Genomic DNA, 22,214 nt, shown 5'->3' with positions numbered 1-22,214 from the left:
ATCCAGCCAACAATGCTTAATAATCAGTGACACATTAGGAAATGTAACCATCCAGGACTGCCTGACCTGATCATCATAAAATCAATTCAGAAAACACTGTCTAAACAACCAAGTTTTCATGGATTTTTAAATCGAGAGCTAAGGGTTCCAACCTTAATTTGAAGCAGAAGAGCATTCCATAACATAGGAGCTACTACACCAAAGACAGTCCTACTTGAGGAATATAACCAAAGTCTTGAGCATGATGAAATAAATAAATAGTTAGCCTTTGAAGACTGAAGTTGATGAACAGGTTGATAAGGAACTAGCATAGAATACAGGGGGTTGAGGGACTTCAGTGTAATGTGCCTGATAAGGTAAAACCAAAATTTTATATCTAATTTGTACCAACACTGGTAATCAGTGTTGCTCCTTCAACAATGGAGTGACCGAGTCCTGAGTCTTAGCATCATATAGTACCCTAATTGCTGTTTCTCCTGAGCACAGAATAGTCAAACTGCAGGACCAAATATGACTACTCTTTGTGAGAAAAGTGGTGCAAGCCTGGGATTATATGCAGGCTCTTGACTCCATGGCGGTGACACTCAACTTGGTTCCTTGGGCTTGAGCTCACATGCATTCTCCTGCAACTGTCGCTTCTGAGCTGTTAGTCGCTGCACTTCAGTCTTGCCATGCTTGTCTGCTGTGGATTCTGGTAGCAAAAGCCAATCTGGGGTGGTGGTTGAACTATCACAATCTGGTGAAGGACATAGATTTGGAAGCCCCCACTTTGCTGGTGATGACGACGAATACCTGTCCAGAGGGTGTTTGATAGGAGCCTATTCTATAAAATATAGGCATCTACTTTCCTTTATAGAATACTAATGTAACAGCAAAAATGTGCACCTATAATTTAGATACAAGCACTTGTGGCTGGCAAAAGTGCTTGTGTCTAGATACTAGAAATACAAACATAGCTTATTATATTCAAGTCCAGCCAGACTCCGCTTATGTATACATCTACCTGTAAAATATTCATTATGGAGTTAATTTTCAATAGGTCTCTTTCAAGGTGCTGGGATGATGCATGCTAAGTGTGAATTTTAGAATGGCAGTTCCATTTGTAACTGCCATTATAGAATATTAGTGCAAGTCTGCAGTTCCGCACCAAACTTTAGGGGTGAGCAGTTATTCCAGCCAAATGGCTGATGTAAATGCTCATGTGTATTCTCATGCTAGTATTCTCTAACCTGTGCGCCCATGCCCCTTCCAGGTTTACACGCCCCTCCCCCCTTTCAGTTGCACGATCTGAAAATTATGTACTCATTTTATAGAATACTGACTGAGATCAGTTACGTGCCAAACTGCCAGAAAGAGCCAATTAGTACCAGTTAAATTAAATTATTAGTATGTAATTAAACAATTAAATTAGGCATGCAACAGGCCTCATAAATTGCTCATGCAACTTTACACACTAATCATAAAGTTGGATGCGTAACTTTAGAGAATTGGGGGATATGTGAATTTAGAGAGTAACCTTTATGTGGCATTTTGGCATTTATACACTTATGTGTTATTATTCTGATGACTTGTATAATGTTAGAACCTTCTTTGTAGAAGCCTTAGCCAGAAAGGATGAAGTCTTTGGGGTAGTGCTTAGAACAGGGGTTTTCGGATCCCACCCAGTTTGATGGTTGCTTTATTACATCCCATTTATTCTGAACTGGTCTGGTGGACAATAAAGAAAGAAAAATGTTCTTACCTGCTAATTTTCCTGAGTTCTATCAGACCAGTCCAGACTCCCTTCCTACTCTTTATTGCAAATAGAGATTGTATTCGGTCTGTCTTATAATGTGAGTTAAAGTAGTTTTCTAATAGACCTCTTTAGTATGTAGTTGTATATATGTTAAAAACCATGGATTCCCTCTCTTCCTGTAGGGGTGTTGGGAAGATAGCCCCCCCCCCCCCCCCCCCAGTTGAAATATTGAAGAGCTTATTGTTGCACGGTGCCCTACATAGGGCAAGCTTACAGGCATTTTTGTCTGACTCCATCTGCTGACTGATGAGCATAACCCATGTGTTGTGGACTCATTTGGAGGACTCAGGGAAAGAAAATTAGCAGGTATGGGTCATGTTGTTCTGTTTCTGGCTTGGTTGAAATGAAAATAAGCTGAACAGAATAGAGATAAATATGAGTTATAGCAACTGATGTCCAGTTCACATATGCATTAATGGTGGCCCTAATGTTAATTTCTTTGTCCCCTCCCCCCAGATTGAGAATCAACTTTTTCCAAAACTTATCTCTCTGAACTCAGCTTACTTTGATTTTATGGGCTGCAACTTCTCAGAGAAAAACATGTATGCCAAAGATAAGCGAGATGGTCAGTCGAAAGAAGGCAGTGGGCGAGTGGCAATTCATAAAGCTACAGGCATCATTCACAGGTAGGTATACAAATAACTTATTTTAGTTAATTAGTTTTTAGAGATAGGGAGTTGAGGTTTTTGCTATTTGATTTTTTTTTTTTTTTTTTTAAACTTTAGAACAGTATATCTGAACAGATTTCTTCATCCTTATCAGCTAATTATAAATTCTATGCTGTCCAATATTCAGCCCGCTGGAGGCAGGCAGGCTGAGTGCCACGATCAGCACTGAGCCCAGATACTCAATGCCAGGCCATTTCTGGTGACCAGCATTGAATATCTGTTTTTTTTTTTTTGGCTGGCTTAAACTTAACTGGCCACGTCAATATTCAACGCTGACCAATTAAGTTTATAGTGGCCAGCGAGAGACCTGCTATTTAGGTGGTCCAATTTGGCTGCTAAACTTAGCTGGCCAAGTGCTGAATATTCGAGGCTAGCTAGTTATATTGTGCGATATAGAGGGGCATAATCGAACGTCGCCGGCCAAAATTTGGCCGGCGATCTATGTTGGCGGTGGCGCTACAGCCGGCCATCTTTTTTTCGATAATACGGTTTAGCCCGGCCAAATGCCTTGGAGTTCGTCGGGTTTGAGATGGCCACGTTTGTTTTTCAGCGATAATGGAAAAAAATGCCGGCCATCTCCAACCCGGCGAAATCCAAGGCATTTGGTCGTGGGAGGAGCCAGCATTTGTAGCGTACTGGTCCCCCTGACATGCCAGGACACCAGCTGGGCACCCTAGGGGTCAGAGCGGTGGACTTCAGAAAAACCTCCCACATGCATAGCTCCCTTACTTTGCGTACTGAGCCCCCCAACCCCCCCCCCCCAAAACCCACTACCCACAAATGTACAACACTACCAAAGCTCTTAGGGGTGAAGGGGGCAACTACATGTGGGTACAGTGGGTTTTGGAGGGCTGCCATTACTAGCACAAGTGTTACAGGTAGAGGGGGATGGGCCTGGGTCCGCCTGCCTTAAGTGCACTGCGGTACCCACTAAAAGTGCTCCAGGGACCTGCATACACGCAGGCTTCTAGGACTTGTTGCTGCTGTATAACCTTGGCACCCCAGTTGACACCTGAAGACTAATCTCTTTGAAAAAGTCCTTTATTGGAATAAGCACCTTTACTCACAGTTAACTGCAGATCAGAGGTTGTGCCCCACTGGCAAAGAGTCTCCCTGGTACTGAGATTAGCAGTAGGTCAGAGCTGGCAGAATGGTGTACAATGCCCTCTTTCAGCAACACTCAAGGTAATAACGTTCTCTAACGTGGGTAACACATGAAAGGGATCTAAAACTGGCTTACAAAAATGGCCACTACCTCATGGACTACCGGAAGCAAAACAGGGCACACTCTGACCCAGTTAGCGGGAGGGAAAGGCACCATGGGAGTAGAGCCCACTACCCTACATCCACCACAATGCATTGCTGATGTGACTCTGCAGGGCACCTAACAGAAAAGGTGTCACACTCACCCGAGAGCCACGTAGCAACCAGGGAAAGGCTGTCGGAGGATACAACACATTCTGCTGTCATGGAGGTGGGTACGGCATTTGAGGCTGGCATACAGGCTGGGAAGAAGGTTTTTAGTTTTATTTTTTTAGTATGGGAGGGGTTGGTGACCACTGGGGGAGTATGGGGAGGTCAACCCCCATTCCCTCCAGTGGTCATTTGGGGCACCTTTTTGAGGCTTGGTCGTGAAAATAAAAGGACCAAGTAAACCTGGCGATATACTGCTTATCGCTGTTTTTTTTTTCCATTATCGCCGAAAGCCGGACATCTGGTAGCCACGCCCATACCCGCTCATGTCCCGCCTTCGCTTCACCGCTGACATGCCCCTTTGAAATTTGGCCGGCGACGCGACGGGAAAGCAGCGATGTTGCCAAAAAAGCGGCTTTCGATTATACCGATTTGGCCGCTTTTCCGAGATCACCGGCCATCTCCCGATTTATGTCGGAAAATGGCCGGCGATCACTTTCGAAAATGAGCTGGATAGCCAGTTAGCTACTATGCACTATTATTCAGTGGAGCTAACCAGCTGCCTTGTGCTGAATATTAGCGCTTAGTCAGCAGTGCTATTTAACTGGCCAGGAGCCATGCCTGGCTGGTTAAATAGTTTTGAATATTGGCCGGATTGTGTTTAATTCTTTGCAGCATCTCTTTCTTACAGGTAATCAGAAGATAGAGACAGGAGAATAACTGGGCAATGATAACTGCTGTTATTACTTAGGATGATTCTATAATAAACCTGTAGGTGTATTCTGTGACTGGCAAGAGCTGGAATGCTTCGTACCAAAGGTGGTTTATTTGTTTTCATTTATTTTTACAGTTACACATTGGAGTGCAATTACAACACAGGACGGTCAGTAAACACTATCCCTGTAACTTGCCACGATAATGGAAGGGCAAGTCCGCCGCCACCAACAGGTTTCCCATTCAGGTACACTACAGAAGTCTTTGAACAGGTAAATGGACATATATGATATAAGCCATCGTTCACACGGTTTATTTATAGAGGACTAGTAATTTGTTAATATCATTTCACATTCGTTCTTTAGGTTTCCTAGGGCACTGTGGGTACTGTCATGCTTCAAGTATTGTTTTCACAGGTGGTGATGAAAGGGACCAAATAAATTAATCCACTGAAGACCAAGGCAACAGTGTCCAGAACAGAGCTGTGCCTTGGAATGTTTTATTGCTGTTATGATATCCTGTGAGCAGAAAACCCCCAGACATTCCAAGGTAATTTGAAGCAGTGGGTCATTGAAAGTGTGGTGGAGGTTTTGTCATGGAAACTGCTTTTTTAGTTCTACAGCACAGAGTAATATATTTTTTGTTTTCCTTTTTTACCAATTACTTTGATGTGCTTGCTGTTTTTTTCCCATATATAAGTGGGGTTCTTTCAGTGGCACAATTACCCAATTCAGTCTCTGAAGCTCTGTAAACATCAGCTGTGGTTTCATGGGATTGTCCAACCCCTTAATGTTCCATGTCCATATACTATCTACCCAGCTCATGGAATATGGTCCCTCTCACAACAACCCCTGCCCTGTTTACCTTCAACCTTCCTTTCCTCTCATCTGTCTTTATGCCTTGTCATGTCATGCCATTCTCCAAATTTATTATTTTTTGAAAATATTTTTATCGATGTACAGAACACTCAAATTCCACTTAACAAACTGGATAGTGCCAATGTATGAAAAAAGAAATTTCCATGTAACATCCAAAAAGGCAATAAAAGCAACAACTCTGAGTGCTGTAAACAATTTTGAGATTTGATAAAGGGGATGGCACTCCTCTCATATGAGGAAAGGCTAAAGAGGCTGGGTCTCGTAGAACATAAGAGTAGTCATACTGGGTCAGACCAAATCCAGATACGCTAAACGCTGTTACCACCTCCTCCGGCAAAGAGTTCCAGAGCTTAACTACTCGTTGAGTGAAAAAATGTTTCCTTCTATTTCTTTTAAAAGTATTTCCATATAACTTCCTCGAGTGTCCCCTAGTCTTTGTATTTTTGCAATGAGTAGAAAATTGATTTACTTCTACTCGTTCTATACCACTCAGGATTTTGTGGACCTCAATCATATCTCCCCGCAGACATTTCTTTTCCAAGCTGAAGAGCCCTAACCTCTTTAGCCTTTCCTCATATGAGAGGAGCTCCATCCCCTTTATCATTTTAATCACTCTTAACCTTTTCTAATTCCACTATATCTTTTTTGAGGTTCAGAGACCAGAACTGAACTCTATACTCAAGGTGTGGATGCACCATGGAGCGATACAAAGGCATTATAGTATTTTTGGTCATATTCTACTACTACAAATCATTTCTACAGCACTACCAGACATCCCTTTCCTAATAATTCCTAGCATCCTGTTTGCTTTTTTGGCTGCCTCTGCACACTGAGCAGAAGATTTCAGCGTATTATCTACAACGACACCCAGATCTTTTTCTTCAGCGCTGACCCCTAAGGTGGAACCTAGCATCAGGTAACTGTGATTCGGATAATTCTTTCCAATGTGCATCACCTTGCATTTGTCCGTATTAAATTTCATCTGCCATTTGGATGCCCAGTCTTCCAGCAATATTTCACAGTCTGCACATGTTTTAACAACCTTTAATAGTTTTGTATCATTTGCAAATTTGATCACCTCACTCGTCGTTCCGATTTCCTATCATTTATAAATATGTTAAATAGTACCAGTCCCAGTACAGATCCCTGTGGCACTCCACTGTTCACTCTCCTCCACTGAGAGAAATGACCATTTAACCCTACCCTCTGTTTTATGTCCAATAATAATTCCTAATCCACACCAGAACCTTGCCTCCTATCCCATGACTCTTTAATTTTCTCAGGAGTCTCTCATGAGGAACTTTATCAAAAACTTTCTGAAAATCTAGATACTTTACATCACCCAGCTCACCTTTATCCACATGTTTATTCACGCCTTCAAAGAAATGAAGCAAATTGGTGAATTAAGACTTCTCTCGGCTGAGCTCGTGCCAACTCTGTCCCATTAAACCATGTTTGTCTATGTGTTCTATAATTTCATTCTTTATAATGGTTTCCACTATTTTGCCCAACACCGATGTCAGGCTTCAGCTTGGAAAAGAGACGGATGAGGGGAGATATGATTGAGGTCTACAAAATCCTGAGTGGTGTAGAATGAGTAGAAGTAAATCGATTTTTTACTCGTTCCAAAGTACAAAGACTAAGGGACTTTCAAGAAAGTTACATAGAAATACTTTTAAAACAAATAGGAGGAAATATTTTTTCACTTAATGAATAGTTAAGCTCTGGAACTCTTTGCTGGAGGATGTGGTAACAGCAGTTAGCGAATGTGGGTTTAAAAAATGTTTGGACAAATTTCTGGAGGAAAAGTCCATAGTCTGCTATTGAGACAGACGTGGGAAGTAACTGCTTGCCGTGGAGTGTTGCCACGATTTGGGTTTCTGCCAGGTACTTGTGACCTGGCTTGGCCACTGTTTGGAAAACAGGATACTGGGCTAGATGGACCATCGGCTTGACCCAGTATGGCTACTCTTATGTTTTTATGTTCATATAACTTAGTAATAAGTTTATGTTGATATACCCCATCCCAAGGAGAAGGCTTGGCACTCAGCCAACCCCCTATGGGTCGAGACTCTAGAAGGTGGTGAGTGTGGAGGTACACATAAAACTCTGTGCTTGAAAGTTAAATCTCATAGTTGCTGAAAAGAATTCAATACACTCCCTCTAAACAATTGGCTTACTCTCATCATTACACATTTCATCCAGTTATCCAGAATCTTATGGTCCCACTGTGGGGCAAAGAATGATGAGGATTGAATAGGAGCAGTTGCAGAGAGACTTTTAGGTTCCATTAGACGATTACTCACTCTCTGCCACACTTGTATCGTAACCTTCAGGAAAGGGGAAACACCATTCTCCTTTAAGGACACAGTAGATGGCTTCCACAGTAGGTTAGTCCAATGTAGAGACTGTAATATATTATGTTCAATTGTAACACATCCAGGAGAATCCGCCAAGGGCGGAGAACTCAAACGTCCCACGGGAAAGCACAGAGATAAGACAAAAAAAGTGGGAGTTTGACCACGGATGCCAAAGACTGGAAAGACGTGTACTTAAGATCAAAAGTTTATTAAGTGAAACGTTGTGTTTCGGCCGCTAGGCCTGCATCAGGAGTCTACAATAAAAATATACATTCCTAATGAAAATAGTATACTACAATAAGTGAATTCAATTAAAGACACATAAAATATATTGAAAATGAATGATAAAATCATACACAGAAACATAGAAACGATGTACTTGGTTATAACATATGAGTACAATGATAAATATGATCTGTAAAAAAGTTTAAATAGTTTAAATAAAACAATAAGTAAATGCATAAAAACAGTGTACTTGGTCATAATATATGAGTGTAATAATAAATGTCTGGAGAAAGGTAAACAAAATAACTTCATAGCACTTGCAAATATATGAAAAGAATTATGTAATTAGGTAAAGGTAAACAAAAAAAATAATAACTTCAATACACTTGCAGAATTATGTATGAAAGAATTATGTAATTAAGTAAAGAATATTTCAATATATGTACAAAAATTGTTATAAATGAACAAAGAAAAAGAATAAAAAAATTAAAAACATAAAAAATAAAAAAAACAAAACAGACAATAAGAAGAGATGTAAATAAGTAAGAAATAAAAAGAATAATAAAGAAAAATTGAAAAAATTAAAGACTAAAAAAATGTTGATGTTTAATATACAGTATATTCTCCGAGGACAAGCAGGCTGCTTGTTCTCACTGATGGGTGACGTCCACGGCAGCCCCTCCAATCGGAAACTTCTCTAGCAAAGTCCTTTGCTAGTCCTCGCGCGCCCCGCGCATGCGCGGCCGTCTTCCCGCCCGAAACCGGCTCGAGCCGGCCAGTCTTCTTTTGTCCGCACTCGGTACGGTCGTGTTTCGCCGTGTCGAGCCCCGGAAAGTCGACCTCGCGCGTCCAAATTTATTTTTGATGTGTTTTTTTCTTCGGAAAAGTCTTAAAAGTGTCGGGAAGTGCTCCGGAACCCCCCCCCCGGGTTTCGTGTCAACCCCTTCCCGTACTTCCAGCTTTTTGCCCCGATAAGTTTTCTTTCGTCGTCGGGGTAGGCCTCTTTTCGGCCTCGGTCGAGATTTTCTCCCTTAAAAATTTTTGGTGCTCTTTTTCCGTCATTTCGGATTTTGACTTCGCCGGCGTGATTTTTCCGCCCATGACATCGAAGCCTTCCAGCGGCTTCAAGAAGTGCACCCAGTGCGCCCGGATAATCTCGCTCACTGATCGACACTCGTCGTGTCTTCAGTGTCTGGGGGCCGAGCACCGCCCTCAGAACTGTAGTCTGTGTTCCCTGCTTCAAAGGCGGACTCAGGTAGCGAGATTAGCCCAGTGGAACGTGTTGTTCTCGGGCTCTTCGTCGGCATCGGCACCGGGATCTTCGAGTGCATCGACGTCGTCAGCATCCAGACCATCTTCCTCGGCCGCCACTGCATCGAGTGCATCGAGGCATCGGGCCTCTGCATCGGCGCCAAGGTATCGGGCGACTGCGACGTCGGTGGTACCGGGACCTCGTCTGCTGATGTCGTCGGACGGTGGTGCATCGTCAGGAGTGCAGGTGAGGGCTGTCCATTCCCCTGCTGGTGGCGGTGAGCCTTCGGGTGGGTCTCCTCCTACCCTGAGGGCTCCTGCGGTACAGCCCCCCCGAGACCGACCTCCTTCGGCCTCGGCCCCGAGGAAGCGACGGCTGGATTCTACGTCCTCCTCGTCGGTGCCGGGGAGCTCCGGTGACATGCTTCGGAAGAAGTCGAAGAAGCATCGACACCGGTCACCTCCCCGCGTCGGCACCGAGAGCTCTGGGTCGCCGAGGGAGTCGGCACCCAGCAGGCATCGGCACCGAGAGGACCGCTCACCCTCTGTTCAGGAGGTGTCGATGCGCTCCACTCTGGACAGCCCGGAACAGCCTCCTCGCCCGGAACAGGTTCTGACGTCGACGCCTGCATCGACCTCTTTGCCTTTCTCTGCAGCCGCTCTGAACGAGAGCCTCCGGGCCGTTCTCCCAGAGATTCTGGGAGAGCTGTTGCACCCTACCCCTCCGGTACCAGCGGTGCTTGCGCCTCCGGTACCGTCGAGCGTGGCGCCGGCTGGCCCATCGCCCGGGGTGAGGTCCCCGACGTCGGTACCGCGTGCGGTGCCGACTGCGGCCACCTCACAGGAAGGCTCCCCGACTACGTCGGCGGAGGGAGCTTCGCCGATGCGGGCGAGGGAGTCTACCTCTCGACGCCCCCATCGTGGACGTGGCTCCACGGAGTCGAGCCGGGCGAGGTTGCAGACACAGGTTCGTGAACTTGTGTCTGACACCGAGGGTGAGGCCTCGTGGGAGGAAGAGGAAGACCCCAGATATTTCTCTGACGAGGAGTCTGAGGGTCTTCCTTCTGATCCCACTCCCTCTCCTGAAAGACAGCTTTCTCCTCCTGAGAGTCTGTCTTTTGCTTCCTTTGTCCGGGAGATGTCTACGGCCATCCCCTTCCCGGTGGTTGTGGAGGACGAGCCCAGGGCTGAAATGTTTGAGCTCCTGGACTATCCTTCTCCACCTAAGGAAGCGTCCACTGTTCCCTTGCACCATGTCCTAAAAAAGACATTGCTTGCGAACTGGACCAAGCCACTAAGTAATCCCCACATTCCCAAGAAGATCGAGTCCCAGTACCGGATCCATGGGGACCCAGAGCTGATGCGCACCCAGTTGCCTCATGACTCTGGAGTTGTGGATTTGGCCCTAAAGAAGGCTAAGAGTTCTAGGGAGCATGCTTCGGCGCCCCCAGGCAAAGACTCTAGAACCTTAGACTCCTTTGGGAGGAAGGCCTACCATTCTTCTATGCTCGTGGCCAAAATCCAGTCTTACCAGCTCTACACGAGCATACACATGCGGAACAATGTGCGGCAGTTGGCGGGCTTGGTTGATGCTCTTCCCCCTGAGCAAGCCAAGCCTTTTCAGGAGGTGGTCAGGCAGCTGAAGGCGTGCAGAAAATTCCTGGCCAGAGGGGTGTATGACACCTTTGATGTTGCGTCCAGGGCCGCTGCTCAAGGTGTGGTGATGCGCAGGCTCTCATGGCTGCGTGCCTCCGACCTGGAGAATAGACTCCAGCAGCGGATTGCGGACTCGCCTTGCCGTGCGGACAATATTTTTGGAGAGAAGGTCGAGCAGGTGGTAGAGCATCTCCACCAGCGGGACACCGCATTCGACAAGTTCTCCCGCCGGCAGCCTTCAGCCTCTACCTCTACAGGTAGAAGATTTTTTTGGGGAAGGAGGACTGTTCCCTACTCTTCTGGCAAGCATAGGTACAATCCCCCTTCTCGACAGCCTGCGGCCCAGGCTAAGCCCCAGCGCGCTCGCTCTCGTCAGCAGCGTGCGCCTCAGCAAGGCTCCGCGGCTCCCCAGCAAAAGCAAGGGGCGAGCTTTTGACTGGCTCCAGCAGAGCATAGCCGACATCCAAGTATCAGTGCCGGGCAACCTGCCGGTCGGGGGGAGGTTGAAAGCTTTTCACCAAAGGTGGCCTCTCATAACCTCCGATCAGTGGGTTCTGCAAATAGTCCGGCAAGGATACACCCTCAATTTGGCTTCAAAATCTCCAAATTGTCCACCGGGAGCTCAATCTTACAGCTTCCAGCACAAGCAGGTACTTGCAGAGGAACTCTCCGCCCTTCTCAGCGCCAATGCGGTCGAGCCCGTGCCATCCGGGCAAGAAGGGCTGGGATTCTATTCCAGGTACTTCCTTGTGGAAAAGAAAACAGGGGGGATGCGTCCCATCCTAGACCTAAGGGCCCTGAACAAATATCTGGTCAAAGAAAAGTTCAGGATGCTTTCCCTGGGCACCCTACTTCCCATGATTCAGGAAAACGATTGGCTATGCTCTCTGGACTTGAAGGATGCCTACACACACATCCCGATACTGCCAGCTCACAGACAGTATCTGCGATTTCAGCTGGGCACACGTCACTTCCAGTACTGTGTGCTACCCTTTGGGCTCGCCTCTGCGCCCAGGGTGTTCACAAAGTGCCTGGCTGTAGTAGCAGCGGCACTTCGCAGGCTGGGGGTACACGTGTTCCCATATCTCGACGATTGGCTGGTGAAGAACACGTCCGAGGCAGGAGCCCTGCAGTCCATGCAGATGACTATTCGCCTCTTGGAGCTACTGGGGTTTGTGATAAATTACCCAAAGTCCCATCTTCTCCCATCACAGAGACTCGAATTCATAGGAGCTCTGCTGGATTCTCGGACGGCTCGCGCCTATCTCCCAGAAGCGAGAGCCAACAACTTGTTGTCCCTCGTCTCGCGGGTGCGAGCGTCCCAGCAGATCACAGCTCGGCAGATGTTGAGATTGCTGGGCCACATGGCCTCCACAGTTCATGTGACTCCCATGGCCTGCCTTCACATGAGATCTGCTCAATGGACCCTAGCTTCCCAGTGGTTTCAGGCTGCTGGGGATCTAGAAGACGTAATCCACCTGTCCACGAGTTTTCTCAAATCCCTGTATTGGTGGACGATTTGGTCCAATCTGACTCTGGGACGTCCCTTCCAAATTCCTCAGCCACAAAAAGTGCTGACCACGGATGCGTCTCTCCTGGGATGGGGAGCTCATGTCGATGGGCTTCACACCCAAGGAAGCTGGTCCCTCCAGGAACGCGGTCTACAGATCAATCTCCTGGAGTTGCGAGCGATCTGGAACGCTCTGAAGGCTTTCAGAGATCGGCTGTCCCACCAAATTATCCAAATTCAGACAGACAACCAGGTTGCCATGTACTATGTCAACAAGCAGGGGGGCACCGGATCTCGCCCCCTGTGTCAGGAAGCCGTCAGCATGTGGCTCTGGGCTCGCCGTCTCGGCATGGTGCTCCAAGTCACATATCTGGCAGGCGTAAACAACAGTCTAGCCGTCAGACTGAGCAGGATTATGCAACCTCACGAGTGGTCGCTCAATTCCCGAGTGGTGCGCCAGATCTTCCAAGTGTGGGGCACCCCCTTGGTGGATCTCTTCGCATCTCGAGCGAACCACAAAGTCCCTCAGTTCTGTTCCAGGCTTCAGGCCCACGGCAGACTGGCATCGGATGCCTTCCTCCTGGACTGGGGGGAGGGCCTGCTGTATGCTTATCCTCCCATTCCTTTGGTGGGGAAGACTTTGTTGAAACTCAAGCAAGACCGAGGCACCATGATTCTGATTGCTCCTTTTTGGCCGCGTCAGATCTGGTTCCCTCTTCTTCTGGAGTTATCCTCAGAAGAACCGTGGAGATTGGAGTGTTTTCCGACCCTCATCACGCAGGACGAAGGGGCTCTTCTGCATCCCAGCCTCCGGTCCCTGGCTCTCACGGCCTGGATGTTGAGAGCGTAGACTTTGCCTCTTTGGGTCTGTCAGAGGGTGTCTCCCGCGTCTTGCTTGCTTCCAGGAAAGATTCCACTAAGAGGAGTTACTTCTTTCTGTGGAGGAGGTTTGCCGTCTGGTGTGACAGCAAGGCCCTAGCTCCTCGCTCTTGTCCTACACAGACCCTGCTTGAATACCTTCTGCACTTGTCTGAGTCTGGTCTTAAGACCAACTCTGTAAGAGTTCACCTTAGCGCAATCAGTGCATACCATTACCATGTGGAAGGTAAGCCGATCTCGGGACAGCCTTTAGTTGTTCGCTTCATGAGAGGTTTGCTTTTGTCAAAGCCCCCTGTCAAGCCTCCTACAGTGTCATGGGATCTCAATGTCGTTCTCACCCAGCTGATGAAACCTCCTTTTGAGCCACTGAACTCCTGCCATCTGAAGTACTTGACCTGGAAGGTCATTTTCTTGGTGGCAGTTACTTCAGCTCGTAGAGTCAGTGAGCTTCAGGCCCTGGTAGCCCAGGCCCCTTACACCAAATTTCATCATAACAGAGTAGTCCTCCGCACTCACCCTAAGTTCTTGCCAAAGGTCGTGTCGGAGTTCCATCTGAACCAGTCAATTGTCTTGCCAACATTCTTTCCCCGTCCTCATTCCTGCCCTGCTGAACGTCAGCTGCACACATTGGACTGCAAGAGAGCATTGGCCTTCTATCTGGAGCGGACACAGCCCCACAGACAGTCCGCCCAATTGTTTGTTTCTTTTGATCCCAATAGGAGGGGAGTGGCTGTAGGGAAACGCACCATATCCAATTGGCTAGCAGATTGCATTTCCTTCACTTACGCCCAGGCAGGGCTGGCTCTTGAGGGTCATGTCACGGCTCATAATGTTAGAGCCATGGCTGCGTCGGTAGCCCACTTGAAGTCAGCCTCTATTGAAGAAATTTGCAAAGCTGCGACGTGGTCATCTGTCCACACATTCACATCTCATTACTGCCTGCAGCAGGATACCCGATGCGACAGTCGGTTCGGGCAGTCAGTTCTTCAGAACCTGTTTGGGCTTTAGGATCCAACTCCACCCCCCGAGGGCCCTGTTTGTTCTGTTCCAGGCTGCACTCTCAGTTAGTTGGTAAATTTTTTAGGTCAATCTCAGTTATGTCCTCGCCGTTGCGAGGCCCAATTGACCATGGTTGTTGTTTTGAGTGAGCCTGGGGGCTAGGGATACCCCATCAGTGAGAACAAGCAGCCTGCTTGTCCTCGGAGAAAGCGAATGCTACATACCTGTAGAAGGTATTCTCCGAGGACAGCAGGCTGATTGTTCTCACAAACCCGCCCGCCTCCCCTTTGGAGTTGTGTCTTCCCTTGAAGTGTATTGTCTTGCTACATACTGGACTGGCCGGCTCGAGCCGGTTTCGGGCGGGAAGACGGCCGCGCATGCGCGGTGCACGCGGGCGCGCGAGGACTAGCAAAGGACTTTGCTAGAGAAGTTTCCGATTGGAGGGGCTGCCATGGACGTCACCCATCAGTGAGAACAATCAGCCTGCTGTCCTCGGAGAATACCTTCTACAGGTATGTAGCATTCGCTTTATCGATGCGTCATCTGACCACGTTTTAATAAATAGTGTTATGAAAATATAACTACATGAAAATATAACAAGTGTATTTAAAGAGATGGAAAAATGAATTGTAGCACATGTCCTTGGTGTAAGTTCATACCAATCAATAATCCCCTTTAATTGTGCCGCGTTATAGTATTTTAGAACCATAGGAACTCCTAGACCTCCCTGAAACCGTCTATTATAGACAAGAGCTCTAGATACCCTCGGGGGTACTTCTTCTAGATATAGGAGAAAATTCTCTTTTGCACATTTCATTTCATTCCATTTTATTTAGTACTATTTATAACCCACAAATATCCAGATGCTCTTTGCCTCTATGTGGTTTACATCATTTGTAAACATAGAAGGGGAAAAAAGCATGGAAGCAATACAATGAAATAGCATAAAACATAAAACTGAATAGGGAAAGGTTTTACCACAATGGGACAAAAGCTCCGCTAGTTATAACTCTAGTCCTAGGACACAGATTAATTATCATCCATTAAAAGAAATGTCCTAAAGAGAAATGTCTTTAGCATCTTTTGAAACTGCATACAATGATTTATATATCTTAAATTCTTAGGGAGAGAATTCCACCACTTTGTAGCCTGATAAGTAAACCCAGCAGCAGTCTCTTGCAACTAGGAAAATGAAGAACAAGAAAATCTGTTAACACATTTCATGCAGGAAAATCTAGCAAAGATTGCATATAATCTGGAGCTATGCCATAAAGATCCTAAATATACATAATTTAAAAACCACCCATGCTGTTATGGGAAACCAGTGCAAAACTTGCAGTAAAGGTGTGACGTACCCATAGCGAGACACCTTAAAGATCATACGTGCCACATTGCTCTGTGCTGTCTGCAATGTTTTTAATACGGAATCTTTGCAGCCTATATAAATGGCATTACAATAATCAACCTGAAATAATACAAAGACTTGCACCAGAATATGAAATGTTTCATTAGAAAAAAAGCTCTGCTCTTAATTTTTTCAATTTCCTTAATGATGTAATTGCTCAAACTGTTAATCCTGTGCAATGTATTTTTTGTATTGGTAATGGTCAGGCTGTCTTATGTAGTGAAGGTAGTATGGATGAAGCTTGTATTGCTATTTTGTTTCTGTCATGTACTGTTGTTTTACTTATTTTATTTTATGCGTGTAATGTTGTAATCCGCCTAGTATTGGTATAGTGTAGAATATAAAGTTTGAAATAAATAATGTCCTAATGACCTTAGGACATTATTCAACATTCAGTTGCTGAGAAGGGACAGTTACAGGCATTGTTTGAAATAAATAGAGAAACTTTGTAGTACCTTCATTTTACATATGGCTATCTTTCCCAGCAATGTATAGTTAAGTCTTTGCCATCCAGTTTATGTAAGGCTTGTAAGTTGATGAGATTTTAACACCTAAGCACTGAATAAAATCTTTGGCCCACACGAAAGGCAATTGCACCTAAAGTTGAGAGGCCTGCTCAGATTTATTTTAAAACCTGACAAAGCACCATAGGCTTGCAGCTCTTTCACTATCAGGCTCATTTTCGAAAGAGATGGACGTCCATCTTCCACTTGGACATCCATCTCTCAGAGATGTCCAAATCGGTATAATCGACACCCGATTTTGGATGTCTCTAACTGAAGTCTGTCGCAAGGACGTCCAAATTTCAAGGAGGCGTATCGGAGGCATGGTGAAGGCGGGGCTTGGGTGTCCCTAAGTCTTGGTCGCCTTTGATCCATAATGGGAAAAAGCAGAGATGTCTATGTCTAACACTTGGACGTTTTCACCTGAATGTGTTTTTATTACGAATAAGGCACAAAAAGGTGCCCAAAATGACCAGATGACCACTGGAGGGAATTGGTGATGACCTCCCCTTACTCCCACCCTCAAAAAACATCATTAAAAATATTACGTGCCAGCCTCTATGCCAGCCTCAGATGTCATACTCAGGTCCATGACAGCGCATGCAGGTCACTGGAGCAGTTTTAGTGGGTGCAGTGCACTTCAGAGAGGCGGACCCAGGCCCATACCCCCACCCCCCTACCAGTTACATTTGTGGAGGAAACAGCAAGCCCTCCAAAACCCACCAGAAACCCTCTGTACCCACATATAGGTGCCCCCTTCACCTGTAAGGGCTATGGTAGTGGTGTGCAGTTGAGGGTAGTGGGTTTTGGGGGGCTCAGCACACAAGATGTAAGGGAGGTATTACCTTAGAGCATTTTATGAAGTCCACTGCAGTGCCCCCTAGGGTGCCTAATTGCTGTGCTGACATATCAGGGGGACCAGTGCACTAGAAATGCTGACTCCTCTCAAGTCCAAATGGCTTGCATTTGGACGCTTTTGACTTGGACGTCTTTGGTTTCGAAAATTGCTGAAACTCAAGGACGTCCAAATCTAAGGACTTTGTTTATTTACACCTTATATGTGTGTAAACAAAGAAACTGACACCTATTATAAAGAAGAATAATCAAAAATTTTTATTTTTTCAACTGTCCTCCCTTGGACAGAGACAGCATGAGAACATCACACTGGAAGCAAAGTATACTTACAGAATATATTTTTAGCAATAATACAGAGATATATGTTTGCTCAGCAGTAATACAGAGATATATGTTTGCTCAGCAGTAATACAGAGATATATGTTTGCTTTGCTTAAGATACATATCTTCTCCTCAGTTTAAATACACTTACATTCATACTGCACCCAATGTGCACGTCAGCAACCCTTTTCTTTGAAGCCTGTTCTCACATTTCTTATCTACAAATGTCTGCAAGCAACATTCCTTCTGCCCCAGCACAGACTGTCTCTGTTTCACACCAGGCTGCTCAAGGTTGATTCTATGACTCCCTTATTGCTTTCACAGGTTTGTGACTCAGCTCTTTTGCCTTAATACTTGCACTTCACTGACCATAGGAACTTTATACTGTTCAACTGTTTCTCATTATATTTATGCAGCATGTTTATTATTATTAACAACTTCCTTGGTATTTTCGAAACGAAAGATGGGCATCCATCTTTTTTTGAAAATACACTTTTCCCCGCCTCCAGATTTGGAATTTTTATAAAGACATCCAAATCCCAACTTAGATGTTTCTTTCGAAAATGCCCCTGTATATGTGCTAAAGTCTGAACAGGGTCACATACAATTAATAAGATGTCATCTGAGAAAAGGGATATTTTATACTCTTCCCCACCCACTGTTATTCCATTGATTTCTGGATTCACCCTAATTTGGGTTGCTAGGGGTTCCACCACCAGGGTATACAAAAGGGGAGATAAGGAACAACCCTGATGGATCCCCCTCAACAATTTGAATTTATCATAATATTCCCTGTTAACTCTAATTCTAGCAACAGGGTTGGAATAAAGGGCTGAGTTCCACATGCTGAAATTTGGGCCATGCTTTGTTACACTTGATGCATGAATCCCCATTCTGCCCATTTGAACGCTTTCTCAGCATCAATGGTCAAAAGTACCATTGGATCATCCTTAATTTTAGCCTGACAAATCAAACTTAGTGTGTGCCTTACATTATCTCCAGTTGTCCTGCCGGGGATGAAACCAGATTGATCTTCCTTCACTTTAGTGTGCGCGAAATGCTAGAGACGCCCATAGAAAAAAAAAGAGACACCCATAGAAATATATGGGCATCTCTAACATTTAGTGTGTGCTTATTTTTAGCGCACGTTAAAACGCTAGTGCACCTTTGTAAAAGGACCCCTAATTAAGGTAGAACACAGTTCATTCTGGTGGCCAATAATTTTTATTATTGCCAGCAGCTTGACATCCAAATTTAATAGTGATATCGGTTGATATGAACTACAAAGGTTGGGATCTTTCCCCGGTTTTGGAATCACTGTTATTTCTTGTAGCACAGATGGTGGTGAGGGCGCTCCTTTTAAAACAAAATAGAATTTAGTGGGCCAATTTTGGGGCAATAAAATTTCAGAATTTCTTTTCTTTTTCTTTTAATTTTATAGTTTTGCAAATATACATTCGAAATATTCCAATAATACAGCTATCAGAACAACAGAACTTCAACCCTCCCCCTCTCTCCCCTCTAATACAGCGGTTTCCAGAATATATCGCGCTAATCCTGCTAATTGTCCATCAGTTGGATGGGGTATCTAGTCCCAACTTCCTCTGTTCATAGACCCTCCAAATGTCATAAAATTTGGCAAGCTGTCCATGTCGCAATGCTGTAAGCTTGGAGAGTTGGAAAATTCCATCTAGCTTTTTCAGGATACGAGACAGAGGAGGCAAAGAGGCCTGCTTACAGGCCTGTGCTATAACCAATTTACTGGCAGTAAACAACAATATAGCAAATTATTGCTGACATACATTAATTGAGGTGGGTTTGTGATGTAGCAGACAGCATTCCGCCAGTCGTGGATACTTCTTCCCCAGTTTATCTTGCAGGGTATCAAGTATCTAAGCAGTTTTCTTCAGTTCTACTTATGGTATTTATGTATATACAAATTTTATATGTGATATCCTTCTATTTTATATTTACCTTTTTATATATACCATTTTATGTTAAAATATATGCGTTACTATGATTATCTCATATATATGTTGTATAACATGTTTTTTTAATTCACTATTATTTTTTTGTCATAGATATCTCAGATAGTAGACATAAGTACATAAGTAGTGCCATACTGGGAAAGACCAAAGGTCCATCTAGCCCAGCATCCTGTCACCGACAGTGGCCAATCCAGGTCAAGGGCACCTGGCACGCTCCCCAAACGTAAAAACATTCCAGACAAGTTATACCTAAAAATGCGGAATTTTTCCAAGTCCATTTAATAGCGGTCTATGGACTTGGCCTTTAGGAATCTATCTAACCCCTTTTTAAACTCCGTCAAGCTAACCGCCCATACCACGTTCTCCGGCAACGAATTCCAGAGTCTAATTACACGTTGGGTGAAGAAAACTTTTCTCCGATTCGTTTTAAATTTACCACACTGTAGCTTCAACTCATGCCCTCTAGTCCTAGTATTTTTGGATAGCGTGAACAGTCGCTTCACATCCACCCGATCCATTCCACTCATTATTTTATACACTTCTATCATATCTCCCCTCAGCCGTCTCTTCTCCAAGCTGAAAAGCCCTAGCCTTCTCAGCCTCTCTTCATAGGAAAGTCGTCCCATCCCCACTATCATTTTCGTCGCCCTTCGCTGTACCTTTTCCAATTCTACTATATCTTTTTTGAGATACGGAGACCAGTACTGAACACAATACTCCAGGTGCGGTCGCACCATGGAGCGATACAACGGCATTATAACATCCGCACACCTGGACTCCATACCCTTCCTAATAACACCCAACATTCTATTCGCTTTCCTAGCCGCAGCAGCACACTGAGCAGAAGGTTTCAGCGTATCATCGACGACCACACCCAGATCCCTTTCTTGATCCGTAACTCCTAACGCGGAACCCTGCAAGACGTAGCTATAATTCGGGTTCCTCTTACCCACATGCATCACTTTGCACTTGTCAACATTGAACTTCATCTGCCACTTGCACGCCCATTCTCCCAGTCTCGCAAGGTCCTCCTGTAATCGTTCACATTCCTCCTGCGACTTGACGACCCTGAATAATTTTGTGTCATCGGCGAATTTAATTACCTCACTAGTTATTCCCATCTCTAGGTCATTTATAAATACATTAAAAAGCAACGGACCCAGCACAGACCCCTGCGGGACTCCACTAACTACCCTCCTCCACTGAGAATACTGGCCACGCAATCCTACTCTCTGCTTCCTATCTTTCAACCAGTTCTTAATCCATAATAATACCCTACCTCCGATTCCATGACTCTGCAATTTCTTCAGGAGTCTTTCGTGCGGCACTTTGTCAAACGCCTTCTGAAAATCCAGATATACAATATCAACCGGCTCCCCATTGTCCACATGTTTGCTTACCCCCTCAAAAAAATGCATTAGATTGGTGAGGCAAGACTTCCCTTCACTAAATCCGTGCTGACTTTGTCTCATCAGTCCATGTTTTTGTATATGCTCTGCAATTTTATTCTTAATAATAGCCTCCACCATCTTGCCCGGCACCGACGTCAGACTCACCGGTCTATAATTTCCCGGATCTCCTCTGGAACCCTTCTTAAAAATCAGAGTAACATTGGCTACCCTCCAGTCTTCCGGTACTACACTCGATTTTAGGGACAGATTGCATATTTCTAACAGTAGCTCCGCAAGTTCATTTTTTAGTTCTATTAATACTCTGGGATGAATACCATCAGGTCCCGGTGATTTACTACTCTTCAGCTTGCTGAACTGACCCATTACATCCTCCAAGGTTACAGAGAATTTGTTTAGTTTCTCCGACTCCCCCGCTTCAAATATTCTTTCCGGCACCGGTGTCCCCCCCAAATCCTCCTCGGTGAAGACCGAAGCAAAGAATTCATTTAATTTCTCCGCTACGGCTTTGTCCTCCTTGATCGCCCCTTTAACACCATTTTCGTCCAGCGGCCCAACCGACTCTTTGGCCGGTTTCCTGCTTTTAATGTATCTAAAAAAATTTTTACTATGTATTTTTGCTTCCAACGCTAATTTCTTCTCAAAGTCCTTTTTTGCCCTCCTTATCTCCGCTTTGCATTTGGCTTGGCATTCCTTATGATCTATCCTGTTACTTTCAGTTGGTTCTCTTCTCCACTTTCTGAAGGATTGTTTTTTGGCTCTAATGATTTCCTTTATCTTACTGTTTAGCCACGCCGGCTGACGTTTAGTCTTTTTTCCCTTTTTTCTAATACGTGGAATATATTTGTCCTGAACCTCCAGGATGGTGTTTTTAAACAGCATCCACGCCTGATGCAAGTTTTTTACTCTGCGAGCTGCTCCTTTCAGTCTTTTTTTCACCATTTTTCTCATTTTGTCGTAATCACCTTTTCTATAGTTAAACGCTAGCGTACTTGATTTCCTAGTTTCACTTCCTTCAATGCCAATATCAAAACCGATCATATTATGATCACTGTTATCAAGCGGCCCTCGTATCGTTACCCCCTGCACTAGATCATGAGCACCACTAAGGACTAAGTCTAGTATTTTTCCTTCTCTTGTCGGCTCCTGAACTAGCTGTTCCATGAAGCTGTCCTTGATTTCATCAAGAAATCTTATGTCCCTTGCGTGTACAGATGTTACATTAACCCAGTCTATATGCGGGTAATTGAAATCCCCCATTATTATTGTGTTGCCCAGTTTGTTTGCGTCCCTGATTTCCTTTAACATTTCCGCATCCGTCTGTTCGTCCTGGCCAGGCGGACGGTAGTACACTCCTATCACTATCCTTTTCCCCTTTGCACATG

The 22,214-nt window shown here is 45.1% G+C and overlaps 1 protein-coding gene across 1 annotated transcript in view; it reads left to right on the top strand.

Moving 5' to 3' along the window:
* Positions 1–22,214, top strand: part of AGBL5 (ATP/GTP binding protein like 5) — a 557,199-nt gene that overhangs the window by 195,765 nt on the left and 339,220 nt on the right. Inside the window, 2 exon segments of the mRNA XM_030198622.1 lie at positions 2,252–2,421; positions 4,727–4,862. Coding sequence (XP_030054482.1) covers positions 2,252–2,421; positions 4,727–4,862 — 306 coding nt within the window.

Source organism: Microcaecilia unicolor, chromosome 3 (assembly GCF_901765095.1).
Source record: "Microcaecilia unicolor chromosome 3, aMicUni1.1, whole genome shotgun sequence".
NCBI classification, from domain to species: Eukaryota; Metazoa; Chordata; class Amphibia; order Gymnophiona; family Siphonopidae; genus Microcaecilia; species Microcaecilia unicolor.
Note: the sequence above shows the minus strand (reverse complement) of the source record. Positions and strands in the feature narration are given on the sequence as shown.